This window comes from Pleurodeles waltl, chromosome 10 (genome assembly GCF_031143425.1).
Source record: "Pleurodeles waltl isolate 20211129_DDA chromosome 10, aPleWal1.hap1.20221129, whole genome shotgun sequence".
NCBI classification, from domain to species: Eukaryota; Metazoa; Chordata; class Amphibia; order Caudata; family Salamandridae; genus Pleurodeles; species Pleurodeles waltl.
The window spans coordinates 723,444,526-723,470,085 of record NC_090449.1 but is presented as its reverse complement, the minus strand read 5'-3'; the positions used below and the strand labels follow the sequence as shown (position 1 = coordinate 723,470,085).

The window sequence follows — 25,560 nt, the reverse complement described above, 5'->3', positions numbered from 1 at the left end:
AATGGCGGTTTTCTCTTGTCAAAGGTCATCTGTGGAAACCTCTGTCCATTGTAGGACATGCCAGTCAGCACATGGTATTCAGATTACAACCTTCTCACTCCAAACTCAGTACTTAGCACTGCACTTGTAGACTTAAAGTTTATCTATGTATCATATGTGCTATATTTAGATTGTGGTTCATCCAGAATGGCCTTCCTGTAGGACGATAACCTGGACAAGGGACTAATAGGTGGCTGCTGAAAGCCTTAAATTGAGTCGGCCGGGAGGCTGGAGAGTGGGGGGATGGGTGGGAGCCAGATTGGCCCTAGGAGTAAATGTCTTCTCAGTGCCATGGGAGTTGCAGTCAAGACAACACTTTACCATTGTCAGCAAACACCCTTGCATGTTCTCCCAACTTAAATATCACATATTTATATTTCAAAAATATTATTTTACTGTTTTGTATTATTTGAAAAGACAACACAATTTAAAAACACACAATGGACTATTATCTGATAGACAATACATACATTGTGTAATGAAAAACAACCTTGAGACTAACAACTTCCTTCAACATGCTCTTCTCCAAAAAGCACAAAGTTGTAACATTGGAACTCGAATATCTTCTCCAAATTGAATCCTTCAGCAACACGCTATTTCAAATCTTGGTGTTTCCACCTTGCACAGTATTTTTCTTAATATAACCAATCCCTGTGATACAATCTCCATTAAGACCCTTCATCTGCTCTTATCATGCTTACCAAAGTATTCTTGATTGGGTGACTGGAATTGAAGGCATCTCAGACTGAACGTTACCACTGACCTGTTTTGTAGATTTCATAGCGGATGGAAAACCCAGCTCCATGAGTTTCATAATCGGACACAAATGTGATGAACATGGAGGGTCCAGTGGAAACTAGCTGAGAGGGCGCAATCTTCCCGCAGAACTTCCCCATAAGCCTCCCATTGGCATTTTCTCCATCGATTATGTCCACGTAGTCATACCTGGTGAAACAAGAGAGGAGGAAGGTTTTAGCACGGAGGATCTTGCTACTTATTGCAATTTCAGCAGAATAGGTCACTTTATAGTCCATTTCATTAATACGGAATAGACCCGAAAAAAGACTTTCAATACACCTCGCAAGTGAGCTCCCGCTGTTAATTTACTTAGAGGGCGATTTTACCAGCTGGCCAAGTGGATGCACTTTTTTTCCTCACCACTTAAGGTAATTTGTGGCAGCAACGAAAAGGACAGTGGGAGGTCTTGGGGCATGAAACTACTAAATCTCAACCGAAGTGCAGGGTGAAAACAGGCTGCATGTTGAAATTCACTAAAACATTTTAAACAGAAAACCATAAAAGCAGACACACCCATTACAGTTATACAGTCATAGCAACAGTGACATACATCGAAAATGCGTGTAGTTAAGGAAAAATGCTTGTTGCTGATAAGCTATTTGAGTGTAATGGATGCTCGTGGATGAGATCTTATTAGCAATCGCAAGCTAGGGCATCACCTAATCAAGTGAGACATTTGTGATCACTGCAGTGGTCGCTGACTGAGATGCTCTTATGAGTAAATGTTTTAGCATGCATTGGCAAAGCCAATAAGTCTGATTTTCATTTTGGGTCTTTATTAAAACATTTTAAAAAACTCCTGCAGTGGGAAGAACATCATTTTTTTTAATACAGTCTATGAAGTGAAGAATGTAATATGTGGTCATTTGATGTACTTCTGAGATGTAAAATAGTCCTACATGCATTGTTATGAAAGCTCTCCTTGGGAGGAAGCATTTAGCACCACAAAGCCCACAGCAGAGGTGAGAGAATTATAGTTTTCTGGAGAGATCAGAAACCCACTATTTGTACAGTTTAAGGTATTACTAAAAAACATATTTTGCAGAAAGCTGTTCGGTCCAGCCAGGCATAGGTTTACATGATTAATGTTTTCATGTCCTGATTCCATTCCATCCGGCCCATATTTTCATTTTAATCTCGAGCCGCTTTCAATCAGAATTATATTAGTGTGCATTTCTTTAAATGTTCTTTCTTATTTTAATTACATTCACTGATTGTGTGAATTTATTGCAAGATAAACATCTAGAGGTTTTATTTTGTTTAATTCAACAAGAGATGTCTCTTTTGCTATGTCTTTTTCTAAGCTGTCAGAGAAAACAAAAAGAGTTGAGACGTGTGGCTCTGCACACGAATCAGCCATGCAGTCTTTTTCAAGGCTTGCATATTCTGTGATACTACGGGAGAACCGTATATGTGGTGGCAGTCAATTAGAAAAGTCTTCCAATGGGCTGGTCATTAGCCCGCCTTGCCGGACACCATGCTTGTTGGACTGCAATGTTGTTGCTTTTTAATTCATATCACTTTGCATTGCATGACAGCTCAATTACCTTTTATCCTCAAAACCAGCTTGTAGTAATACCTTGTTTTATATATGTCACATATACATACTTTTAATGGTTCTCCTTTTATCGACCTCCAAAGGGTGAAAGTTAACCCCACTCTGCCAGTATTTGAATCTTTGACTTTCCACTGCAGTAGTAAGAACGATAACTTTCTTTCAAAGTGACCAATTTTCATTCAGTCCTTCCTTGTTCTGATTTACATCTTTATTATTTTTCACTGCCTCCACAGTAAATGTAACTAAGATTAACGCTTTACCGATGGGCATACCACGAGAGTCGTCTGTGATTCTGCTAAAGAGTGCTGCAGAGCCTCTTACGGTATTCAACGCAGGTTACTTATGGTGCAGAATATTTTAAACTGCACACAAAATGAAGACAGTGCTGTAGCAGAACACATACTCAAATGATATTTCTCTACGTGGTGGGTATCTGTTGAATCACTTTCTACTCTACCGGAGCACAAACTTTCAGGAATCTAGTGGAGAAACTCATTAAAATGGCTACATCATTTCTGTAGACATCATCTGGCAACATAGAGAGATGAAGAAGAATGGCATGCATTAGGCATGCAGACAATGCCAGCTCCAGTCGCCAATTATTGAGAAAAAAGGAAATCTCATGAGTCTAATTCGGTATAATTAAATTGTGTCTCTTTGTCTAAGGCGGTTGTGCTATCAAGACATTATGGATGGCGTTCTTTTCACACTGTGACGCTCCACCATGAATTCAGAATGTCTCCGGCTCGTTTTCTTTCCGAAAAATACAATATTTTAGTTTTTTACCCTGTAAATATATGCTCTCATCTCTATATAAAAATCTCCGACTGATGACAGTTGTGGTCTGCCTTCTAATTCGTGTCCCCCATGTAAAGACTGTCACTGTGCAATGGACGCATTGTTTCATTGCTCAATTCCTCTCACTGTGGTCATTTAAGAGCATCTTATTTTCTCGACCGGGTTTATTTTCAGATTAGTACATTTAAAGCCCTCCAGCGAATTTATGCTGTTTTTCTAGTGCACCAAACCATTCGCACAATTGTAACTTGGTTTCTTAATTATATATATTTTTTGGACTCACTCTATGGGCTTATACGCACCGGAGTGCAGGCTGGATTTCAGGCACAATAAAAGGCCCTAGCAGTCATGATGTGGAAGTCTAAAATGAGAAAGACATTAAGTAGGTTATGTTTCTAACATATCCCATTAGTCAACAGCTGTGTGGAGCTAGGAGCCAGTGTGGACCGGACTCGAAAATCAAAAGTTGTCTGGGGTTTTTCTAAATTATAAAGATGTTACAGAGATGTTGACAAATAATACACAGCCAATGGGGCATTGCCCAGCATTGGCACTTCCCAAAAATGTATTCAATTATTAATCTATACTCAATGAGGGCCCATATATGGTCATCAAAGCAAAGCATATTACCATGAGGCACAGTAACAGCTTGTTAGGAACACTTGTGGCTTGGTCATTTCTCAAGGCCTTGGTATAACAGATTAAGTACAGGCAGTTCAATTTCACTTAAAGCCAAGGGCCTGTGCACCTTCTGCAGGCCTGGTCCAACTGATTGTCACAAAATGGAACCTGAAATAAAATGGATTCCACAATGGCTTCTGGGATCAGCAGCAAAAAATGTAAACAATCTACAACATTTCAGATGCAGCTTCTCAAACCAATGTGGCTCAATTTTCTGGTTAATTGAATGATGAATAGGGCATGACTGATTTCCTTGCGTTATTTTAGGGTATAATGACACTAACCCAAGGTTTGGGGCATGAACAACAGAGATGGAGGTCAATTATGAGACAATAATGCCTTCAAGGCCAGTCATCATTATGAATTTTAGATAATCTCATATTTCCTTGGCTGGGTGACATGCAGATAGGGAAGAATGTAAAGTCACCAGCATTCAGTGCTCACCTCTGTAACTGCTGGTAGGTTCTAGATCACCACTCTCAAAAGGCATAGGCATGACTCAGACCTGGTGAAATGGCAGAGTCCTTTAAACACTTGGCTGCCAGATTCAGACCAATGTGGACTGGTCGATATAGCTAACCCTAATCCCGGAGCAGGACACACAAAAAGAATTAGAAGAGGAGATGTTATGGAAATCTGTTTATACTACAATGTACTACTTATACATCTTTTAGAGGTGGTGCCCATATGGTGCACAGATCTGTTCGACCCTACAGGTGATGGGATGGTTTGCTGTTTCCAATTTCCTACCCACTTCCCCTAACAACTTAGCTTTGGGGCAATATTTGCTTCTTGCATATTCTATATTGCACTCCTTTCAGGTGCTACATTTTGACGCCTGCTTAAGTGTAGTACATCTAAAGGCAAGTCAAACCGTTTGTTTAATCAATACTTCTGCTTTTTATGATGCCAATTAATTGCTAGTATACAGAGCTACCTCTGCTTATTGACTTTATTTTCTTTGCCAGTCCTCATATGGAATCTAATGGATCGCTCTCTAATGAAGAAGGGGGGCTGTTTGCTGTTGGTGTCACTGTTTTTCTCCTAAACACACATGGGAAATACAACACTTATTTAGAAACAGTATTTATTAATCAGAAAGAATGTAAACATGTTTAGCATACAGCCAATGTAATCAAATAAAGGAGTGCATGAGAAGGTGGCTATAAGATCGACTCAGAAGTGTCCATGTCTAATGATAATTGTTGGAAAGCAGCGCTTGAAGTGCCATGCCTCATTACAAGACTGTGGGAGATGTGCCAGGTACTAAGATAAGAATAATCAGACATTGCTGGGTGTTTAATTAGACTCAAAAGGGGTTTGTAACCTACAGCATTTGCTATGGATCAGCAAGCCTAGCACAGAAACAGAGAAGCTCAAACAGCTTTGTGGATGCTGTTTCATGAAGTGATACCAGAAGAATTTAACCAGGTACGTGGCAGCATGTCAAATGGATTCGCAAGTGTCATTGTAGCATTGACTCTCAACCAGCTGGCACATGAAATAAAGCTGTTCATTCTTTAGCTACTGATGTGCCCCCATGCATATTCACAGCATTAGAACCCCTTGTTAATTTTAGGTGATCGATAGAAAGTCTAAATATCAACTGGCCGTACTGTAAGGATGTGCAATGTAGATCCAGGTGGGTCAGATCCGTGACAGGCCTTTCTTTGATTTTTTAGGCTATAGTCTTGAAAACCGCCTTTACAGTCAGCAAGGCTTTGTCACCAGAAGAATGTATGGAGACCTCTTATAGCAACCACCATTCTATTAGAGAAAGCAAATGGGGTTCCTTGTGCCAAGGCTCAGCAGTCCTGGAATGAGTGGGATTGTACGTCCTGACACACTACTCTGTAACTCCAGCCCTTACTTACAACCTTTAATGTGAGTAGACTGCCTCAATAAATGGTGACAGTAAGATTTCAAGAAACCTCTGTAACAAGACAGAATTGTTACGGTTTGGAATAATATAAGCCATAAGTGTAATGAATGGCCCTTTCTGTATTGGGTGCTTGGAAACGAACTATAGTGATCATTTGTTTCTAACCCTAATGTCCAGATGTTAAACTATAATTTGATAGATAAGTTAATGGCAAAGCATTTTGTGCTTAAACCAAGAACCAAACCTAATAGTACTGTGATTTCTGCATATCGCAAAACTAAGCGTGCCTTACATGCTTCGGTGATGGGCAGTTAACAAATTACACTACATACCACCCTTTGCCGTCATTTGCTTTATGTTGTTGAAAAGCTGCAAGTAACAGGCAGCAAGACTTGGCTAATCATCACGGCAAGAGATAATCTTTGCTTTTTTAATATAGCTCAGCCTTATCAAGATTCATGTCCTTTTCAGCTACAAATGACAACTGATATGGGTTTTGGGTGGAGACAGTGTTGTTCTGTTAGCAGTCTTGAATCAGATACCATTGGAACTGGTTGACTTTCCCTGGTGGACGACATAGCCTGATTTTGGCCCGCCCAGTTGGCACAATGCTTTCCGTGATGTAAAGAAGAATGTCTCATCCCAGGGATTAAAAACTATCTTGGGATGTCACTGAGTGGGACAGTGACCCTGTTGATCAGATGTGTGAGTCAGTCTCCAACTTTCTATAGCAGAGCCAAGAAAAACAATACTATGACAATATATTAAACAGATTATCTTTTGTCATATTTTCAGACTAATGTTACCACTTAGAACACTAATTACCATTTGGCCAATGTTCAATGGTGTATGACTAAACCCCACAAAATGCTCTTTATCTGTCCTTCTGAAATTAACATTTCTGCAAGATGTCAAGTTGAAGAAAACGCACCCGGCTTTCCAAGCTCACTGCTGCTAAGCCAGCAAAGGCCACTTTGCCTTGCCATTTGTTTTTAAATCTGACATAAACCTGCTATAATCAATTTACACAAACCCTTTATTCTATTTCCAACCACTACCAGGGTCAGAACCTCTGATACATTAATTTCAGGAATGCTTAAAATCGCCTGCAACATAACAGTATCTGACAACCGAAATGAGATCAAAGAAAAAAGAAGTCTTCATGATGGCTAATGTCATCCTTAACAACCCTCTTGCAAGCCTGGCATGGCGCATTACTAATGTTTACACAAAGTCCCACTGGAAAATTGCAAAGATGATATCACTAGTTAAAGTGGACAGGTTATGACTCTTTAAATTTCAAATATGACATTACCTCATCAGTTAAAATCGTACCCTGGCATCGGTGTACATTTTACGGACAATAGAGGAGACATTGATGGAACTGTAAGCATTAAATATGGGAAATATTAAATTTACTGCTTTTTTCCCCATGTATCTGATGGCTTTAGTGCCAAATGCTCATCATGTAATCCATGTTAGCGGTTCCATTGCTAGGTCTTGAAAAGAGACGAGGAACTGCTTGTCTGCTTAGATTTGTTGATTGGTAATTGAATTATCATGTCCAGTAGAGAAAAATGTCCCCAGATCCTGTATTTGTGTTTTTGAAGCACATGCAGCATTCCACTGTCTTTCACAAAAGGCAGCCTCTAACCACATTAATTTCTATGATTAGACAAAGAGTCCTTGGTGATTTGTGGTTCCACTTACAGCCTTCCTATTCCTATGGAAAGATTGAGGCCTATTGACCAGTCATCCAGGCAAATACATGTCTGCAGTTCAATGTTTTTGTCTGCTTCCCTAAATTTGTAGACAGTAAAAATGTGTTTATAGATTGTGATGGTACCTTCCACATCGGTGTACAACTTGTTGTGTTATGCAATGCTATTTGATTTTGAATAGCAAAATCCAACATCACAGTGCCTGCTCTTCCTGGGTGCTCTTTCATGTAGCTATGGGAAGACCATCAATGGAACTGTCTGATCCATTATTATCATCTTAATTATACTGAGGCCTATTAACAATGGTAAATTTACATATGAGTAAGTCTGCACATGTAAATTTCTCTTAAACTTTGAAATAAGTATACTACTTTTGGCTACTCACCATTTCCAACAGTAAATGTACTCAAAAGTGTAGTCTTTCATGTATCCAAACTTAAAAAAACGAGGGAGTGGTGTCAAATTTATGAATGCAATGTTACTACTTGTGAGTACTTTCGGCAAGTAGACCTGGGTGGAGATCACCACCACTGTGGTTGAGATATTTGCCACTAAAGGGGGATCTCAGCCACTACAATGTAGATCTGCCCATGGGAAAGAAGAGGGAACATGATTGAAGTTTATTAGTATTTAAAAATATGTTTTTTTAGGAAAATATCCATTTTAAATAAATTAAACTACTTATTTTTGCTTTAGAACTAGTAAAATAAAATGTTAGAACACACTGTGTCTTCAAAATGAATGTTTACCAATTAATAAAATAATTTACCTCTATTCATTTATATTATAAAGATTAATTTTTAAATAAACTAAAATAAAAACACCGAACATAGCAGTTTAAAAAAAATATAGTAAAATTCATTAGAAATTTGTGCTTAATTAATGTAAATTAGATTTGAAGTTGAATGCATTTATAATTAAGTTAACATTTAATTTGTAAATTATAAACTATTTAATTATTAATTTTACATACTTTTGAGACATAAAAACATACATAGAATTTAAAACTTGAAATAATTCAATTATATTAACCTATTTTCCTATGGGGGATTATAATGTCACTTCCTCCATTATTTTTGATGACAGTGTACTGCAGTACCTGTGAGTGGCCTTGTGAGGTACTAGAGTTTGTCCAAGGCTGGGCTGGAGTACATTTAGGTGCATATTTAGAAGCCCCTAGCTCCCCGTTGCGCCGCCCTAGTGGTAATTGTTTTTTATGCTAAGGCAGCATCAAGGACGCCTGTTCCCTGAGCCTGACTTACAAAGTGGCGCAATACAAGTACTGCACCATCTTGTGACTCCTGGTGCCACATTATGCCTGTGCCAGGCATAATATATGCAAGGGTGCATCCCCCCCCCGTTGGGAGGCCCAGAAAAATGGAGCAGTGAAATTTATGAGATTTCACTGCATCATTTTTCCTTTCATTTTTGACGCATGCCCAAGGCAGGTGTTAAAGTGACACTCCCAATGTTTCCAATGGGCCTCCCCACGCATTGCTGGACTAGCACTTTCAGCAGCATTTGAAGCCTGGCTCCTTCGTTGCAATGTAAGCAAAACACGGTCAGCAGTATTTGGAGCATGGCTCTTTATTCGCAATCTAAACAGAACACATACAGCAGTGTTTGTCACATGGCTCCTTCCCTGCAATCCAAACAAAACCCACTGCATTATTGGAGTGTGGCCCTTTCCCCACAATCGAAGCAGAAGACAATCAGCAGGATCCCTGTGCACTTGAGTCCGCGAAACTGCTTGTCCAGGAATTAGTAGCAGAATGTATTGCTCTAGGGTACAGGAGATATGCGAGTAATGGGTTAGAGATCCAGTAGGGTTTGATGTTTGCAAGAGTGGGTGATGTGTTATTGTAATGGTTGGAGAGCTGAGATAACACAAGCTTATGCTGATAAATCTTGCCTCACAGCTCAGCTTCTGGACAACGGTAGTTTCCCCTTATTTACTATTAACTGACACACCTCGGGACCAGGGGGACAGAAAACAGGCCTGGGCACCAAAATTAAAGTGGTCTCCATTAGTAAATGTAAAGACACACTGTATAAGTGTTTTGCAAGGTATTGGGAATCCATGCATCAGTGCTTGCTGCAGGTAATGTTTGGGGAATCTGTAAAAAAACTACCCACCTGACCATAAAATTGGTACACACACAGCCAAAAAATTAGGTCCACAGAGTGACCTGTCAGACCAGCCCTTCTGGTACCGCCCTGCCCAGGACAGACAAATGTGCAAGGAGGTGGCACAATCCTTTTTCTGTCATTTTTGAAACCGGGTGAAATGTGCATTGCTCCACCGTTGTCATGTTTCAAACCAGGCGAAATGTGACTGGCACCAGCATGTTTGTATGTAGATGAAAGTGCTTGCCAGTCGTCATAGTAGAAACCGGATTTACTTTGCATCTAGAGCAACAAGAGTCGGGAAATCATTTTAGGAAGATGGCACCGAAACACAAAATCCGGGCCGTGTACAAACACAATACAGTACTCTATCAAATTACAGTAGCAACGCCAATGAATAATTAAGCAGAATTCATGCAACACCATAAATGTAGCAAGAAAATTGCTCTAAAAAGCTGAGAGTGTTCAATTGGAGCAGGAAGGTATCGTTTTAATGGAACCTCAGGGGTTACCCACACCCACTAGCTCGCCGCAGTAATGCCGCCATTTCAGCAATTGACCCCTGTGCACCAAACAATATTATCTTTTCTAAATTACAGCCAGCTCCACTGAAGCTCAGGGAGTTAAACTATATTTCTCAAGGTTACATCGAGTCAGCGGAAAGTGTTGATTACAACCCAAGTATGTGTCACCAGTCCGGTCCACTCGCCTGAGACTATAATCCTCCTACGCATGATTGGGCTTTAACAAACAGTACAGGCCTCTGCGTTGGCCGTGTGACACATCATTAAAACGCAGGTTAGGATTCCTTCCTAGTGCAGCAAGCCTCATACTTTCTTTAAGTGACCACTGCGGGCTGGTTTGGTGGAAATAAATTCAAAACTCAGACTACCACTTTTACCTTCAAACAAAAAAATACAACGTAAACTTGTCAAAGACAGTTGAAACAACATAAATGAATCTCAAACTACATAATTTCTATCATGCCATGTAGAGCATCCCCAAAAAAGAGTTAACTCTATGTAATGCTGCAAAAAATATATAAATATGTGTAGGAATTTATTTATTATGTGTCACACGCCCCAGAACAATCTAATTTCGAAGGGCAAGAGGGAAGCGAGAGCACATGTTTCAACAGAGAAGAATCTTAAGAAGGCAAGCAGATCAGTGGAACTGCTGTAAAACTGAAACTATATATAATTATGAAAGATTTCTACTCAAGTATATTTAGAATGGTACGCCCTGGTGCTTGGAGTTTCTACCAAATATAAGACAAGGATTAAAAACAATGGCCCAGGTATCAAATCTAAGGATATTTGTATAATGTCATAATATTGTCTCTCTATATCGGATATGGAGGAGTCTTGCTTCTTTCATTAAGCTGGACACTCATGGAGGAGGACAATATAAAGGCCATGTGAATTACTGCAAAAGAAAATGGGGGAGAGGGGAGAAAGCAAACTAAAGAAGGAAAATTCTTTAAATGTCAGGAAATCATATAAAAGACATGATGTGTGGAAATTCACTAGTTATGTAGAATGACATCAAGGAGAACAAGTCATGGGTCTGCAATATTGAAAAATTAGGATGTTTTGGTTGGATGATATTTAGGAGAGGGCTGATTACAGTAGATTGAAAATTAGAGGATAATTAAAGCTGATGTCACCCATCGTACCTTTCATGACTCAAATATGAGTTAACCTAAAATGCAGAGCATAACATTTACATTTTCCCAACCAATTAATATTTGACTCCGTGAACCATCTGTCACAAAAGTACACCAGTGATAAAGTTAAAGGTCAACTTTGAACAAACCTTTCAATAAGTGAGAAACGAAGAGAGCTCAAACTACATTTCTTGTAGGCCACCTTATCAAACAAAAGGCGAGGCAAAAGGCCAAGATTCTACTCTGATTAAAAAGAATGGATTGAATATCTAACAAGGCAACTCTTCTTGCAAAAATGTGCAGTCAAGTGTATAATGCTACTCTTAGCACTGGCAATGTGGTCTATATTTTAGTTTTGCTGTCCATTGTCTCAAAACAGTTACACACCATTGTACATCTGACTATTTGCTAACTTTTTTTGCTATGAAGATATGCAGTAATTTCCTGTGGTATCACTACATGGGTTTTGCGTGGAAATGTCCAGTTCATGGACCGAGAATGGGTGCAAACAGGGTCAATGAGTTGACGACTCCTTTGAAGTACACTTGGCATTGCTCATCATACACAGCAGGGCACACAAACTAATGGACCTAATTAACTATTTCTTGAGTTTGACTAATAAACATCTTCAGAATTATGGATATTAGAATAAAGGAATCGGGTGCATAGAAGGCCAGTTTGCTTCTCAATGAATGACAGCAAGCGATGACCTCCAGATACATCAACTGATATATATAGATGTATCCTTTTTGTTACCTTCTATCTCTTTACTTACTTGTTCTTATTTTGTAAGCTTCATTGTTTCGTAGTCCATGAAGTTGTCTTAGTGGCATGCAGTGGCATATGATAACAATAAAATCAACTCATCACATAGACAAACCAGTATGGCTATTAGCCGGTTCATTACAAATATATACAACAGTGCTTAATTTGTTAGGTGTCCAAAATGCTGCTCAGAAGCCTGCACTAGCTGTTAAATGTTAGAGCGCCGAATACCAAGGTTGAGTAGTCCTGATTCCACTTCAGGCCTCTTTAATTCACTGCCAGACACTCCCTGCCATTTTATCTCACTCTTGAAGTTTCCTGCTTCCTCCCCTGGAGACAGCTTTTCTTACTTTCTCTTCCTCCTTCTTTCCCTTTATACATTTTTCCATTCCTTGGTAAATGTCCGATGAGGAAAAATAAATGTCAATCCACAAAAAATGAGTGTTCCCGCCCCTCCATTGGCAACCACTGGCTCAAATTAAGCACTGATATACAATTACCAAAGCAACGAAGTCAACAATTATGGGGTACAATAGAAGACACTATAGCAGTTGTTGCTAACATGTCGCAAAATCCATACGTTTATGAAAATAATAATTTTATACTTCATTCCGCTAGAAAAAGTCGTCAAACGTAAACCAATCACGTCAGAATTAAGCAAGGCCCTGCTACATTTTTGGTGGTAATGAAGCTCACACTGTATAGTATAGATGGCGGGAGACTCACATCCAGTAAACCATGTTTATGTATGTTTATTCAGGAAGGTGTGTGCACCACAACTCATTGGCATTTGGGTTTAAGTCAAGCGTTATCGGATCATAAACTGTACTCATTTTTTATATGAGTACCAGCAAGCATTTATTAGTTTGTGTGTCAGATTATCAGTAGTCTGCAGGCAATTTTCTGGGAGCAGGCCGTTTATTAGGTAAGTATTATGGGTACTGTGAATTGGAGCAGTGATGCTGTTAGGAAACGTCAAAATGCTGCCTACCCCTTGAGTAAACAGAAGGACACACTTTTAAAATGGTAGTAGGCCCTTGTTTCCCCCGGCATAATTCATCTTGACAGAAGTCAGCATTGTATTTGATAAAAAATAGTCACTGTACATCTTTATTGCAACACTGTGGAACAGCTTGCTTGCTCGCTGAAAAACAACAGTTTCATAAAACTAACCTTAACACTTAGTGACTTCGAACCTCAGTAGACGAATGTATAGAATATGGGGACTAATAGATATAATACGTAGCAAATTGATGGAGTTGATCGAATTTTGTGTTATTTCTTAAGTGACAGAAAGTCCAAAAGTATGAGCTGCCCCATCTATGACTCTATAAGTGCATTGATCTTTCTCAGATCGATCCATTTAGAAAACATCTTCCATGGAAGAAAATAGAAAAATAATAACAGGCAAAATTCTGTGTGTTATAGAAAAATCTTCACAAATATAATAATTATTATACACCTGTAGGGTATACAATATAATATTGATTTTTGCTCAATCTCGACTTATGGAAAACTACCCATCTTCTGAAACCTTTAGAAAGCCACCAGGGGGATATGCGGAGGTGAAGTCTCATCGAGAGAGGCCATTGTCTATTTGAATGGAAGGAAAAAAATATGACAAGTAGTGCAGAGATTTTCTCAGCTTGAAATAGAGAGCTGTCATAAATTCCACAGAGAAAATCTCTTGCAGCAATACATAAATGCAGCTGCAAATGTGACAGGATGAAAGCTTGAAATCCAGTGGTTGAACTGCTCGACTTTTTCTTCGTTCACAGCATCACAGGGTGGCACTTTTGTTTTGGACAGCAGACATATCAAACGTACATTGCCCACATTACACCCAGATATCCCATCTACTAAAATCAGGTGGAGTGCCTTGGTGAAATACGGGGAAAAAATAAGGATTAACTAGGGAATCAGGACGGAATTCAAGATTATCTCAACATTCTTAAATTCTAAGGGGTACACCTGGGGGTCCAACTTGTAATAAACTTGCAATCACCTCCCCCCACCCCCAGTTACTGGCACCCCAAGTATTAGTACTGCAGTGGGGCCAGCATAATTCCCAGCTGATTGTGGGGCACATGTAATGAGACCCTGAATGGAACATAAATGTAGTTAGACGTTCTGTTGCCGCTATATGGAAATGATTGACACTGACCTTTAAAAACAGTGATAAAAGTGGTGGGAAGATGAGAAACTAATTTCAGTCCCATCATGATTAGCCCTCCTGGGCCAATGTCAGACACAGATCCAAAAATACAAGTTCATATTTCCGAATGTCTTAAAGCAGATGAACTTTATCATGAATGGTAGCATCTGTCCATGAAAATCCAAAAAGGTTAGCACAAAATGCAGGCAAAAAAATAGGATGGCACCCAACTGTTGCTCAGACCAAAAGAAAAACCAGTATACCATGCAGGGGTGTGATAGATGGACCAGGGAGGCTGCCCCAAGGGATAACATCATGTCTATCTCCCTGTTGCGCACTCATATGAAGGTAAGTATTAAAACAGGTAGTCAGATGTCACACTAATAAAACTAAAACCACACGTTTCAAGATTTGGTGTTTGATCCTGTGCCTGTGGTGCTGGTGTATGCAGCAGGGATGTCTGTAAGGAATGCATTAGCGCTGATACGAGCAAATCTTTTGGATGACGCACCAGACCAGAGAATAACTAGATTCTCATGATGACAAATATTGTATTCTAGTACACCCTTTGGGTTTTCAAACAAAATTGGCTGTTCTTCTTATTCTGTGGGTGCTGCTTTACACCAATTACAATAATAAGGAATACTGGCGGCCAAAGCGTTTTCTTAGCGTTACTTACATATATATTGGTATTCACTGCAGATAAAAGTCAAAATGAGACTTTTAGTTCATAATAATGCTTGGCATGATGTGACAGGAACTACAATACTGCATCTGCATTGCTGAAGACATGACACATAAGGCATCACATATAACAGTGTCACTGACAACAGTGGTGAAATCAAGTATGGCCATATCACATATATCATAACTGTTGACTTATTGCTAAAGGAGCCTAGAGTGTTCCAGAACACTGCAGCATTCAGGCTCCCCTGCCTCACACACAGATGTCGCCTCACGCCTTAGAGAACTCACTGGTCTCATGTTGCCCCATATGTATCATCCACAGGTGCCAATTGCTGCAAGCCTGTCATCCTCACACAGGAATCAAACTTGACAACACTTGTGTCAGAAATAACCTGTTCCCTTATACCTAACTCAAAGGTCCTCCTTTTGAACATCCCTGGTAATATCAGAGCCTGCATTTGCCCACCTGGATTCAGTCTAATTATTACATAGGCATGGTTGAAGAATATCGAGGCCTAAATACCACCTGAGAGAATACCGCGTCCCAAATACAATTTTCTAAAATATTGTGGCACAGAAGTTCAAAATAAAAAATCTACACCAAATGAAGTGATAATTTAGTAAATGACATGTAGGTCACAATATCAAACAATAATTTTGCTATCGATATTCTGACATATAACTGTTACACACCAGTGTTATCATACTAGCTTAATAACTTTTAATGATCAACTGGATTACTAAATCCTCGCTCTTCTCAGCCGTTACTGAATCACACACGAAACAGTGTACTTCTGATTATCCAGATATTCAACTGATGGCTGGGATCTATTAGTCAAGCCAGACTTTAATCAGTGCTTTGTTGAAGCATCCTCTAACTCACAATAAGGACAAATGTAGAAAAGTCCTTCAAAACTCCAGGTCAAAACCTCACAGGTGGTGACCCAAATGCAGCTGCTGTCAGAATGCTGCCTCACAGAGTGCGCATGAGCTTTCTTCAATTCACCCATCATGATTTCCTAGCGCTATGAAACGGGTGTCAGAATTGACATTGCTGTGACCTTGAAATACTCTTCTTAACCAGACACCTGCCTTCACAAGCTCCAGAACGGGTTACAATGCAAAACAAGCCAGTGGGCTACACTGTTAGATCAGTACCAGTTCTTAAACTCAAACCCATTTCCTTTAAAAGAGCAGGCTATGCTTGGGAGTGTTAAAGGCAGCCCTGCACTCCTTTCTAATCGGATACCCATTCTTCGTATAAAACAAAACGAGTCCGTGCCAGGAAATTCAGTGCCAGCAAAATTGGCAGAGAGCCTTCCTTCTCTGGAGGCTGAATGTTATTTCAACAATGTACTCAGACCATGCTGGCGCAAAGCCCGGGATCTTTATTTTTCAAATGTGCCTATCCCACTCTGCAGCAACACATTGTGTGGTTCTGATAATGTAGTTATCAAAGTCCTATACACTCAGACACGCTTTCATCAACACAACCAGCGCATTGGCTTGACTATCTCTACAGCCGCAATGAGGTTACTAAGACCATCCTAAGTGTACAGGTGACAAGACCAGTTCTCCTAATGTTACCAGCACAAACAGGGCCGGCTTTAGCGCTGGTAGCGCCTTGTGCGACAGTCTTTTTTGGGACCCCCCGAAACGACCACCTCCTCGGATTCCCTCACTACCGCCTGTCAAAAGTTACCCTCATCTCTCCATAGCCCCCCCTTTCACATACATTCATTTTTTTTAAAGCGCTTGTGAAGGCTTGCTTTACTAATCCACTCAGCTATCCACATGAAAAATAGTTCTGTTCTTTGCAGCAGGCACACTAATCGTCTGCGCTACTTTATGGCAAGTCAAAGCTGCTACTAGATAAAACTCCCATCTCTCTCCCTAGCAGGAACATTAATAACAAGAGGTACCTTGACATAGTAATTGCTTCCTGAAGGCTGGACTCACAAGGAACTTTTCAGAAGGTGCTTTTAAATCACAAGTTTCGTAAGTTATTGTTAAACTCAGCACCCCCTAAGGTAGAGCGCCCCCCCAATCCAGATCAGCAGACGGTGCTGCTGCACCGCTTGCACCACCCTAAAGCCAGTCCTGGGTACAAACAGGTGGAATAGAAATCATGCTCCTGGAGAATGGTAAGAGGTTGCAAAATCTGTGTCGGGGCAAGAAAACTAAGTCATTCACCATTTTGTATAATCATCTCCGTCTTAGTTGATAGAACAGGATTTTCTTCGTCTGGGCCTGTTGAGCAAGATTCTTGTTAGACCCCGGTCTCACAACAACACAGCCTTGCTGCTTCCTTTTCACACCCTAGCAGATGCCTTGTTAAAGGATTGCTCTTGCGCTCTGCTGTGATTTCTTTGCGACTAGGAACAGATTGGCCGTTGCACATGGCATGATCAGGGGAATTGTCTTCACAAATAATCTTACAAATTAGACAACCAACGACTGTGGGCAGAACTCGACAAATCCCTGCTGAGTTTGTACTGCGTCCTCGAGCTCGCTCATCCATCAGCCGCGACTGCCCCCCCCCAAAATAATCCTCCCCTGCTTGTTTTTGTTCTATTTTTAAGATTTATCATAAGACTTTTCACATCCCAAATGTACCCTTGATAGATTGCTAACAACATTTTAATGGAATTAATGTCCGGATTTGTTGCTGCATGAAGAGGATGGCCTTGCTTTGTCTTAGGCAATGACTGTGTACCTCCCTGTTGTTTTGTTGTTTTTCAGTGAAGAATTTTCAATTTGAAGAAAAAAAACTCAGATCACAGACAACAAAAAAACTTTTGGCCAGGTTCTCTTATTCTTTGCAGCAGCTATTTCTGATCAGGATTGTACCCTGTGAATGAAGCCCGTCTCAGGTTTATACTGCAACTGCAGACAATTGGGGAGAGGAAGGTGGACAAGAGGCTCAGTCATTGTGCAGACCTTATGTGGCACCTCACTGATATCACGATACATACTACTACCTCAGCAGATGAAACCAATCCTTCAATTGGCAGGAAGCTGTGAGCATGGACAATGAAACAAGATGTATAATCAGTGTTGTAAATCAGAACCCTTTCAGTCTTCACTGACTTAAATCATCTTTCCTCATGCATTACCCCAACTTCTACCTCCCCCATGCCTCATATCTCCTACTTCTCCCATATCTCAAACCTACCCGCCATTCCCTTTGTCGTGCCTTTCACTATGCTCTTGTTTTGAACCTCCGTCACTTTCCTCCCCTTTTTTGTCATCCTGAATCTCTCTATGCCTCCATTCTTCTCCTCTCTACTCACATTTTCGGCAAGTCCTAAGCCTTTCTGTTCCTTCTTCTTTTCAACTTTCCTCTCCATGCTCTCGCTCTGTATTGCCTCTTGACGTCTATTTTTAGTCTTCCTCTTCCTTCAGACTGCTCTTTCACACCTTCTCTTTTTTATTTCTTATCTCCTTCCTGTACTGCTATGCATCCACACTTCCTCCTTTTTATGGCTCCCCTTTTGTCTCGCAGTGTTACTAGCACCATAACCGCACAGCCCTCCTGCATTGCTTGGATAGCGCCCTCTCCTTCTTGCTTCCCCACATTCTTGCCCCTTCTTAACTCCCCCACCCTCTTGCTTGGCGTGTCCTCTCCTACTCTGTTGCTAGCCCTGCCCCCAAAACCAGGAAAAACAAGCATTGGCAAAGCCAGCAAGGCTTGCCACTGTGGGATTTATTGGCTTTGTCAATGTTTTTTAGCAATGCTGCACAGCAGTGTGGTTGCTGGTAGCATGGTTGAAAGATAAAACAAATATTTGCAATGTAACGGGTCTCGCGTTTGCTCGAGGTAGCGCTGTTAGCATTGTAAATTCCTAACTGGACTATTCTTGCCACACACACACTGAAAATAAAAATTAAAACTCTTGACATAAGCGAGTCGATTCAAAGTGCCGCCGTGAACGCGAAGAGAGAGACAAAAGGAAAAAGAAGTTTGCTCGCAGTCAAAGTTATTGGTAAATGTGCAATTAGCCATGTAACAGGGTCGATGGCCAAGGCGGTAACAAAACTGCCCTAAGGAGGGACAAATGTAAAACAGTTACCAATGAAAACAAAGGATTTTTGAAAGGCATTCCCACAAACAAGTGATAGTGATGGGCATGTGGTGGGCGTGGTTAAAACCACAGATGCATCCCAACATGTCAGAAAAGCAGCTCTTTGCGTGCTGCTATGCTCGACCTAAAAAGCCCTACAACATGGGAAGCAATTACTGCATCTTAGTGCTTTTTTAAACTTTCAGCCATGCTGTACAGCAGCTGCACTGTAGTACACAATGGCAAAAAGAAAATTGACAGAGCCAATATATCTTGCATAGACTAGACCTATTGGTTTTGCCAATGTTTGTTTTGATTCTTCCCATTTCCAATTTAGTTTCCTCTATTTCCCCCTCCCTACCTCTATCATTCACTTCTCTATTATTAATTGAAGTCATGAAACTCGAAAAAAATATTGATTCTGAGTGGTTTGATTCAGATTGTGCAAAATACCTAACTTCTACTACTAAAACAGTGCTCTCAGTAGCAGGTGTTCCCTTAATTTTGCATTAGTGGAAAAATAATGGGAAGACTGTCTGCTGAGTCTAGCTCTCTAAATGCTACTCTTCATGGTTTGTGCGCCATCATCATCCCCCCATGCAGAAAGCACTACTCTGAAAGCTAAAAAAAAGAGTATGTCTACACAAGACATTCCTTTACCTCTACATTTTGAATTTATAAAGACCAATGTTTTTAATAAAACTATAATCTAGCATGGCCTGCGCAATTTAGCTGTTTAATGGACATGCAATGCTTGTGTTGAATAAGGAGGCTTCACGGGTCTGCAAGCTCACCAGAGAGGAACCACTTTGCAGTACAAAGTTTTTTTTTATTATCCCGATGTCAAATCCAAGAACAGTATTTATAGGGTATTCACATGCAGATAATTACTCAAAATTCAGTTCTCCTATGAAGGACCAAACATCTGGACCAGGTTAGGAAATATTTTCCGTTTGCCCGCTTCCCAGTGTTGAAGTGGAAAATTCTGTTTCTTTTTTGTTTTTTTTGCAACCGCCACATTGACCTTTGAAACATGTAAATGTTCTTCGCATTAAGTTAACTGCTTGATTGCGTTTGACCTGAATGTCATTTGAGGCAATCTCAAGGATTAGGAGATGGAAATGTAAAAATGACTTATTTAAAAAAAAAATAAGTGCATCAAACTGCTCTACTGGAGCAGTTTGATACCAGAATATGAAGGTTTTTTTAAGATCAACCTGGTACTGACTGCCAGAATTTAGTGATGGTAAGTATATGTATATATCTATATCTATAGCTATCTATGTCTATATATATATATATATATATGTTACCTAGTGGCAGTCGCCACTAGGTAGTTATAGTTAGGACCGTGTTTCCATTAAAAAAAGCGTTTTTTACTTGACTATATCTTTGGTGTCCTTTGACGAATGTACATTTTTTAATTTTTTAAGTGTGCCAGTGATTCTTGTTGCACGTTGAAAGTTTTGGGGTGATCTGTCCAGCGGTAGATGAGAAAAAGGGAGAGGGGGTCAAAAAAGTTGTGTTTCCCTTTGGACATTTGAACAAGGCAACAGCTTGAACCACTGGACAGAATTACACCACCTTTGGCAGAAAGCTAGCTTTTGGTATGCAGATTGTGCTTTCACGTATTTGGTGTAAATCCATTCGGTAGTTTTTGAGAAATTTAGGGAAATCCAAACTTGTATATCTCTGGCAGCTGCAACTTTGTGGTTATTTTGCAAATATTTGTGGTAATTTGTGAATTTTCGGGAATGCCCATGCGAAAAGAAGTGCTGTAATTTGCTGATAGCAACCTGACTAGAACTTTGTGGCTGCCATTTTATTTCATGAGACACAGTCCCCAGGGGTGAAAATCCTAACTGAAAGTGGCATTAGGGGCCTGGGCGACGGTACCCTGACCCCAGGGGCATAATATAGGTGTATGTTAGGGGAAATTTATGGGTTTGAAATGATGTTGCATCACCATGTGCGATATTTGTGAAAATTCATGAAAATACGCAAATTATTCACAAAATATTCACAAATGTGAAAAAAATTGAAAGAGAAACCAGAGAATCATTCATACGCTAATACTTTCACTCATATACACACTCAGAGACTCATGACCCACTCACACACCCACTCAGACAGTCATGCACCCACTCAGACACTCACACGCCCACTCACAGATCCACTGAGAGAGACAGGCCCTGTGGCCGACCTGCGCTACGGATGACCAAAGGCTGAGTGTGGCGCTGGGTTGGGTGGTTATAAGGGTCTGGCAACCAACCCCTGCCGCACATGGGCAAAGGCCATGGGCAGAGGGGGTTGGAATAATGTTTAATTATTAAAATCCTTTATGTTAAAAAAACTTAGAAATTCACTGAAAAAAACAAAGGTTAAAGGGACATTATAGTTAGGTTCTGAATTTAATTCTACAAAACCACAGACATTTAACACCTATAGTTGGAGTTCTTTCAAGTAACTATATCTCATGCCGTAAGGTAACTATAACTCGCGCCTTCGCCATGCCAGCTAATTACTCCACATATTATATCTTTGATGAGATCTTGTATGGCACCTTTGATATTATCAACGGAACATGTGCAATAACATTATTGATAAGAAAACTGTGCATGGCAAGGGCGCGAGTTATAGTTACTTCAAAGAAGTCTAACTATAACTATTGAATGTCTATGGTTTTGTATGAGTAAATTCAAAACTTAACTATGGCGTCCCTGTAACCATTGGTTTTTCAGCAAATGTATATACATCTATATAACTATAAATCTACTCAACTTAATTTAACATATATGTACCTTGCTGCTATATGTATATAGCTTCAAGGTATGTAGATATAGAATTGAGAATAGCAAATCTATAGTTAGCTATATAAACCGACCTTCAAAATGTCCCGACGTCGAATTTTTGCCAAGATGTTTTGGCAATTCAACATGTTTGTTTTTGATATTCTGAAGGTATAGTGAAACATTTCACTGCAGAATGAGGCTGTAGAAATTGTGGGTGTGATAATTATTACTGGGGAGTATTTTAGCATCCGAAAAAACCCTAATTCATATGTATAGGTGGGCATTACATCCGGATCAAGTGTGACTTACTCATGATTTTCTAAAAGTAACACAAGCTTACTCATGACTCCTGTACTCAAGCTTGACTCAAGGAAACTACACATAGAACATGCCGTGTTAATCCAGCCACGAAATTCTGGTGTAACACACACCTCGCACAATAGCGATACACTACTACTAATAGAAAATGCTTTGAGAATCAGGCATGGATATTCATGAATATTCACATGTAAACCACACCAAGGACAATAGTAAGGCACAATGATTCCTACAAAAAGCTTTGTGAATAACTCATTTTAATTTCAGAGATTTGAAGTGAATTTAAGAAATAAGCAACATAATCTGTAGACAAAGCCATTTTAAAGTGTACTTCCTTAGCCAATGATGTATATCTTCCAACAATGCTTACAAATCATAAGTGCATTTCTCTTTCCTGGAATCTGTCATTTGGTCATGTAAGTGCCTTTTTGATTGTTAAACTACAATGGGCTTGTCTTCAGCCAGACTTTGAAGCAAAAAAGGTTCAGATTTCTAGTCAATGCACCATGGTGCATACAAGTGTGAGCGAAGTGTTTTTTTTTTTTTTTCCCTGGAAACTTTATGGGTTTTGCCAAAGCTTTGCAGCCTTTGTGAAGCTTGCAAAATTTAAATTGGGAGAATACTCCTGCAAAAGTTAGTTCTGCAAAAAAGAAACATGGTAGGGGAATAGAGCTTGACTCACAGACCAACTGGAAAGGCAAGTTTTTGTTCTTGAATATTATTCTGGTTGTATGTCAGAATATTGAGGTTAGTATTGTCCCACAAAAATATTGTTGTCAAAATACTGACTACCAAAATAAAGATGGGAAGATTATATGCATACATTCCGATTCTTAACTTTTCGTCGATGTACCCTGAAGGTATGTTTATTGTCAAAGTATATTTAGATGGAGTTAAGGATAGTAAACCTGCACTTCTACATATATTTTCCTTCGGTATATTTTGGCAGTCGATTTCAAACTAGTATGTTTTTGTTCGGCAATAATTCATCCAGGATATTCTGGTGCTATACCGCTGGTGATGATTGATCTGGCTGGCCGCCGTCTGGATAACACAAGCACGTTTCTATCAACCGAAAACACCATTGTTCAAGGTACTTCCATTACATTCCTCACTCCTAGCATACTCTGTGCTGTATACAATTCTACCTTTCTTCATCCTCTGCGGGGATGTCTTTTGGCAGGAAGGAGGCTGGGGTGATTGTATTGTGTCTTAGATCTGCAAACTCAGTGCATGTGACCTTTTGTGAGTGCCTTCATCTGCTGTGTTTTTTGGCAGCAAAACGTTTGCTGGGGACAAATAACAACCAATTAGTGGACTTATTTTAAATGAAGGAGTGCAATGGACAGAGGACTATAAAAACACTTTATCCATTAAGAGTGCTTTGATGTGCCCGGCAGGTTTAATGATTTGCAGTTGGATTAGTGCTGTTAGCTTGGAGTGCTGAATCTGGAAAAAGGCCTCTTAATTGGGATGTTAAGGAAGCGATCCTTGCAGTTCTAAAGGGCACCGAATATGGTTACTACTAAAATGGCATTACAAGCCCTGTAATTTTTTTTTTTTATCTCCACGAGCAATTAACTGGGTAATAGAAGGATGCTGTAAATGATAGGCACCCCCTGTTGCTCCAAGGTCTTCCATTTGGGAATGTTTTAACTGTTGATTAATTAGTGATTATGATGGAAGCTGTGCGGTTTATTAATCATACTCTGATATTAATGACCCTGCTGATAAAAGCACCATGTACCGATTGTGTTAGATTTCCTGGATTTTATAAGCTGAACATATAGCACACAGGGCCTAATTTGTTGCATTTAATGCGGCTATAGATGCAAAATGAAGGAACTGCATTTCAAGCCCATAAATTGCTGATGGCTTTACCGGTCGTTAAAAGCACTCTAAATGTGTTGTAGGCCTGAGCCACAGAAAGAAGGGCTATAAACTTATTAGAACACTCCACCCACTGACGTAGAATGTTATAAATTAAAGAGAGAGAAACAATGAGACACACATTGAAATGTTGGAATGTTGGAGCAGAAAGCTCCATTATTGGCCCTCAGCCACAGCATTATTTTCAATGGAGCACTTAAGATTTTAATGTTCTAATATCTTTTTAAAATATGTATCACAGTTGGTCATATTTCTACCACCAAGGAAGATCTTGTGAGTTTCTTGTACTTTTAAGCCACACAGTCTGTGTGATGAAACTAATGTTTGTCATCTTTTCTTGTTTCCGGTGGCCTCTTCTGAATCACCTACGGAACGAAATATGGAGTATCCTGTGAAATAATGTGATTCGTAGTGTAGAAATTTTAGGGACACGTAAAGATTGTCTTTATAAGTGGTAAATATGACCCAAATGAAGGATGACAAGGTTTTTGTTTTCAGTGATAGTCCTCTTGCTCGGATTCTTTCTGGAAATCAAAAGTTGGGAAATACAAAGGCCAGGCATAGCCATTCCTGTCTTTGTTTTAAATTCAGGAAGCATCATTTGGAGGCACAATAACATCCTTGCAGTTTGTCCCAGCTGGTCATAGAAACTCAACAACCTGTTGTGTGAAGCTAATATTAAAATCTAGGTACAGGGTGGCCACACCAGTGTCCATGCCAAGAAATGGCCTGGCCAATGTGGAAACGTGCATGAAAGGAATGGGACAGAAAATAGGCCCAGGCACCAAAATAATAATACCAACATTAGCAAATCTGATAGATAAAATAACATGGTCAACATTTGAAAATGGGGAAGTTTCAAACTTGTAAGAATATGATATGTAGGTGTTTTGCAATGCATGGAAGACTGCATGCATTGTGCTTGCTGCAGGCAATGTGTGTGGTAACATCAGGGAAACCAACAGTAACAACTAGCCCACCAGACCATAAAATAGGTCCACATAGGACCATAAAAACCGGCCAACGCACTCAATTGTCAGGGCAAGCCCCTCTGGCACTGCCAGATTGCCCTAGGGGTGTTTCCGACAGACACAATGGAAATCTGTGAGCGACAGGCATTTTTGGTGTTAGGATTTTCTCTGTATTGGTACACCTTAAATCAGACTTGTGAGTATGTATTTCATTTTAATTAGTACAATAGCTAGGATTAGCATCAATTTGACAAGAAAGACAGACAGCAAAATATATGCTGTTATCAGACTAGCAACCTGTAAATTATTTTTTGTGCAGGCCACCCTGCCTTTCCTATCAGTAAGTTACCTGGAGTTCATGTTAACTCTATTCCTTCATCTGCCAATCATGTTTAACCACATCTAGAACATCAGCCTCAAAAACCAAAACCCTGCCTTATCCTCATGATGCCCAAATACAGATATTTTTTTAATTTCAGAGAGCGAAGTTATGCACCAAAACCATACACACTTGAAATCCCAACACACATTCCAGCTTTGCACTTCATATTTTGGGTATGTAGACGTTAAATGAAGAAACCAACCTTGCAAAGCTCAGTATGAACCTCTGTTTACATGGGACTCATCAGACGAAACATGACATTTTAT

The 25,560-nt window shown here is 39.8% G+C and overlaps 1 protein-coding gene across 5 annotated transcripts in view; it reads right to left on the bottom strand.

Moving 5' to 3' along the window:
- The window catches only part of NRP1 (neuropilin 1), a 290,386-nt gene that overhangs the window by 194,646 nt on the left and 70,180 nt on the right, over window positions 1–25,560 (bottom strand). For all 5 annotated transcript variants that reach the window (XM_069211236.1, XM_069211237.1, XM_069211238.1 and 2 more), the window contains one exon: window positions 803–984. In XM_069211236.1, the coding sequence (XP_069067337.1) occupies window positions 803–984 (182 nt within the window). The remainder of the gene's footprint in view (window positions 1–802; window positions 985–25,560) is intronic.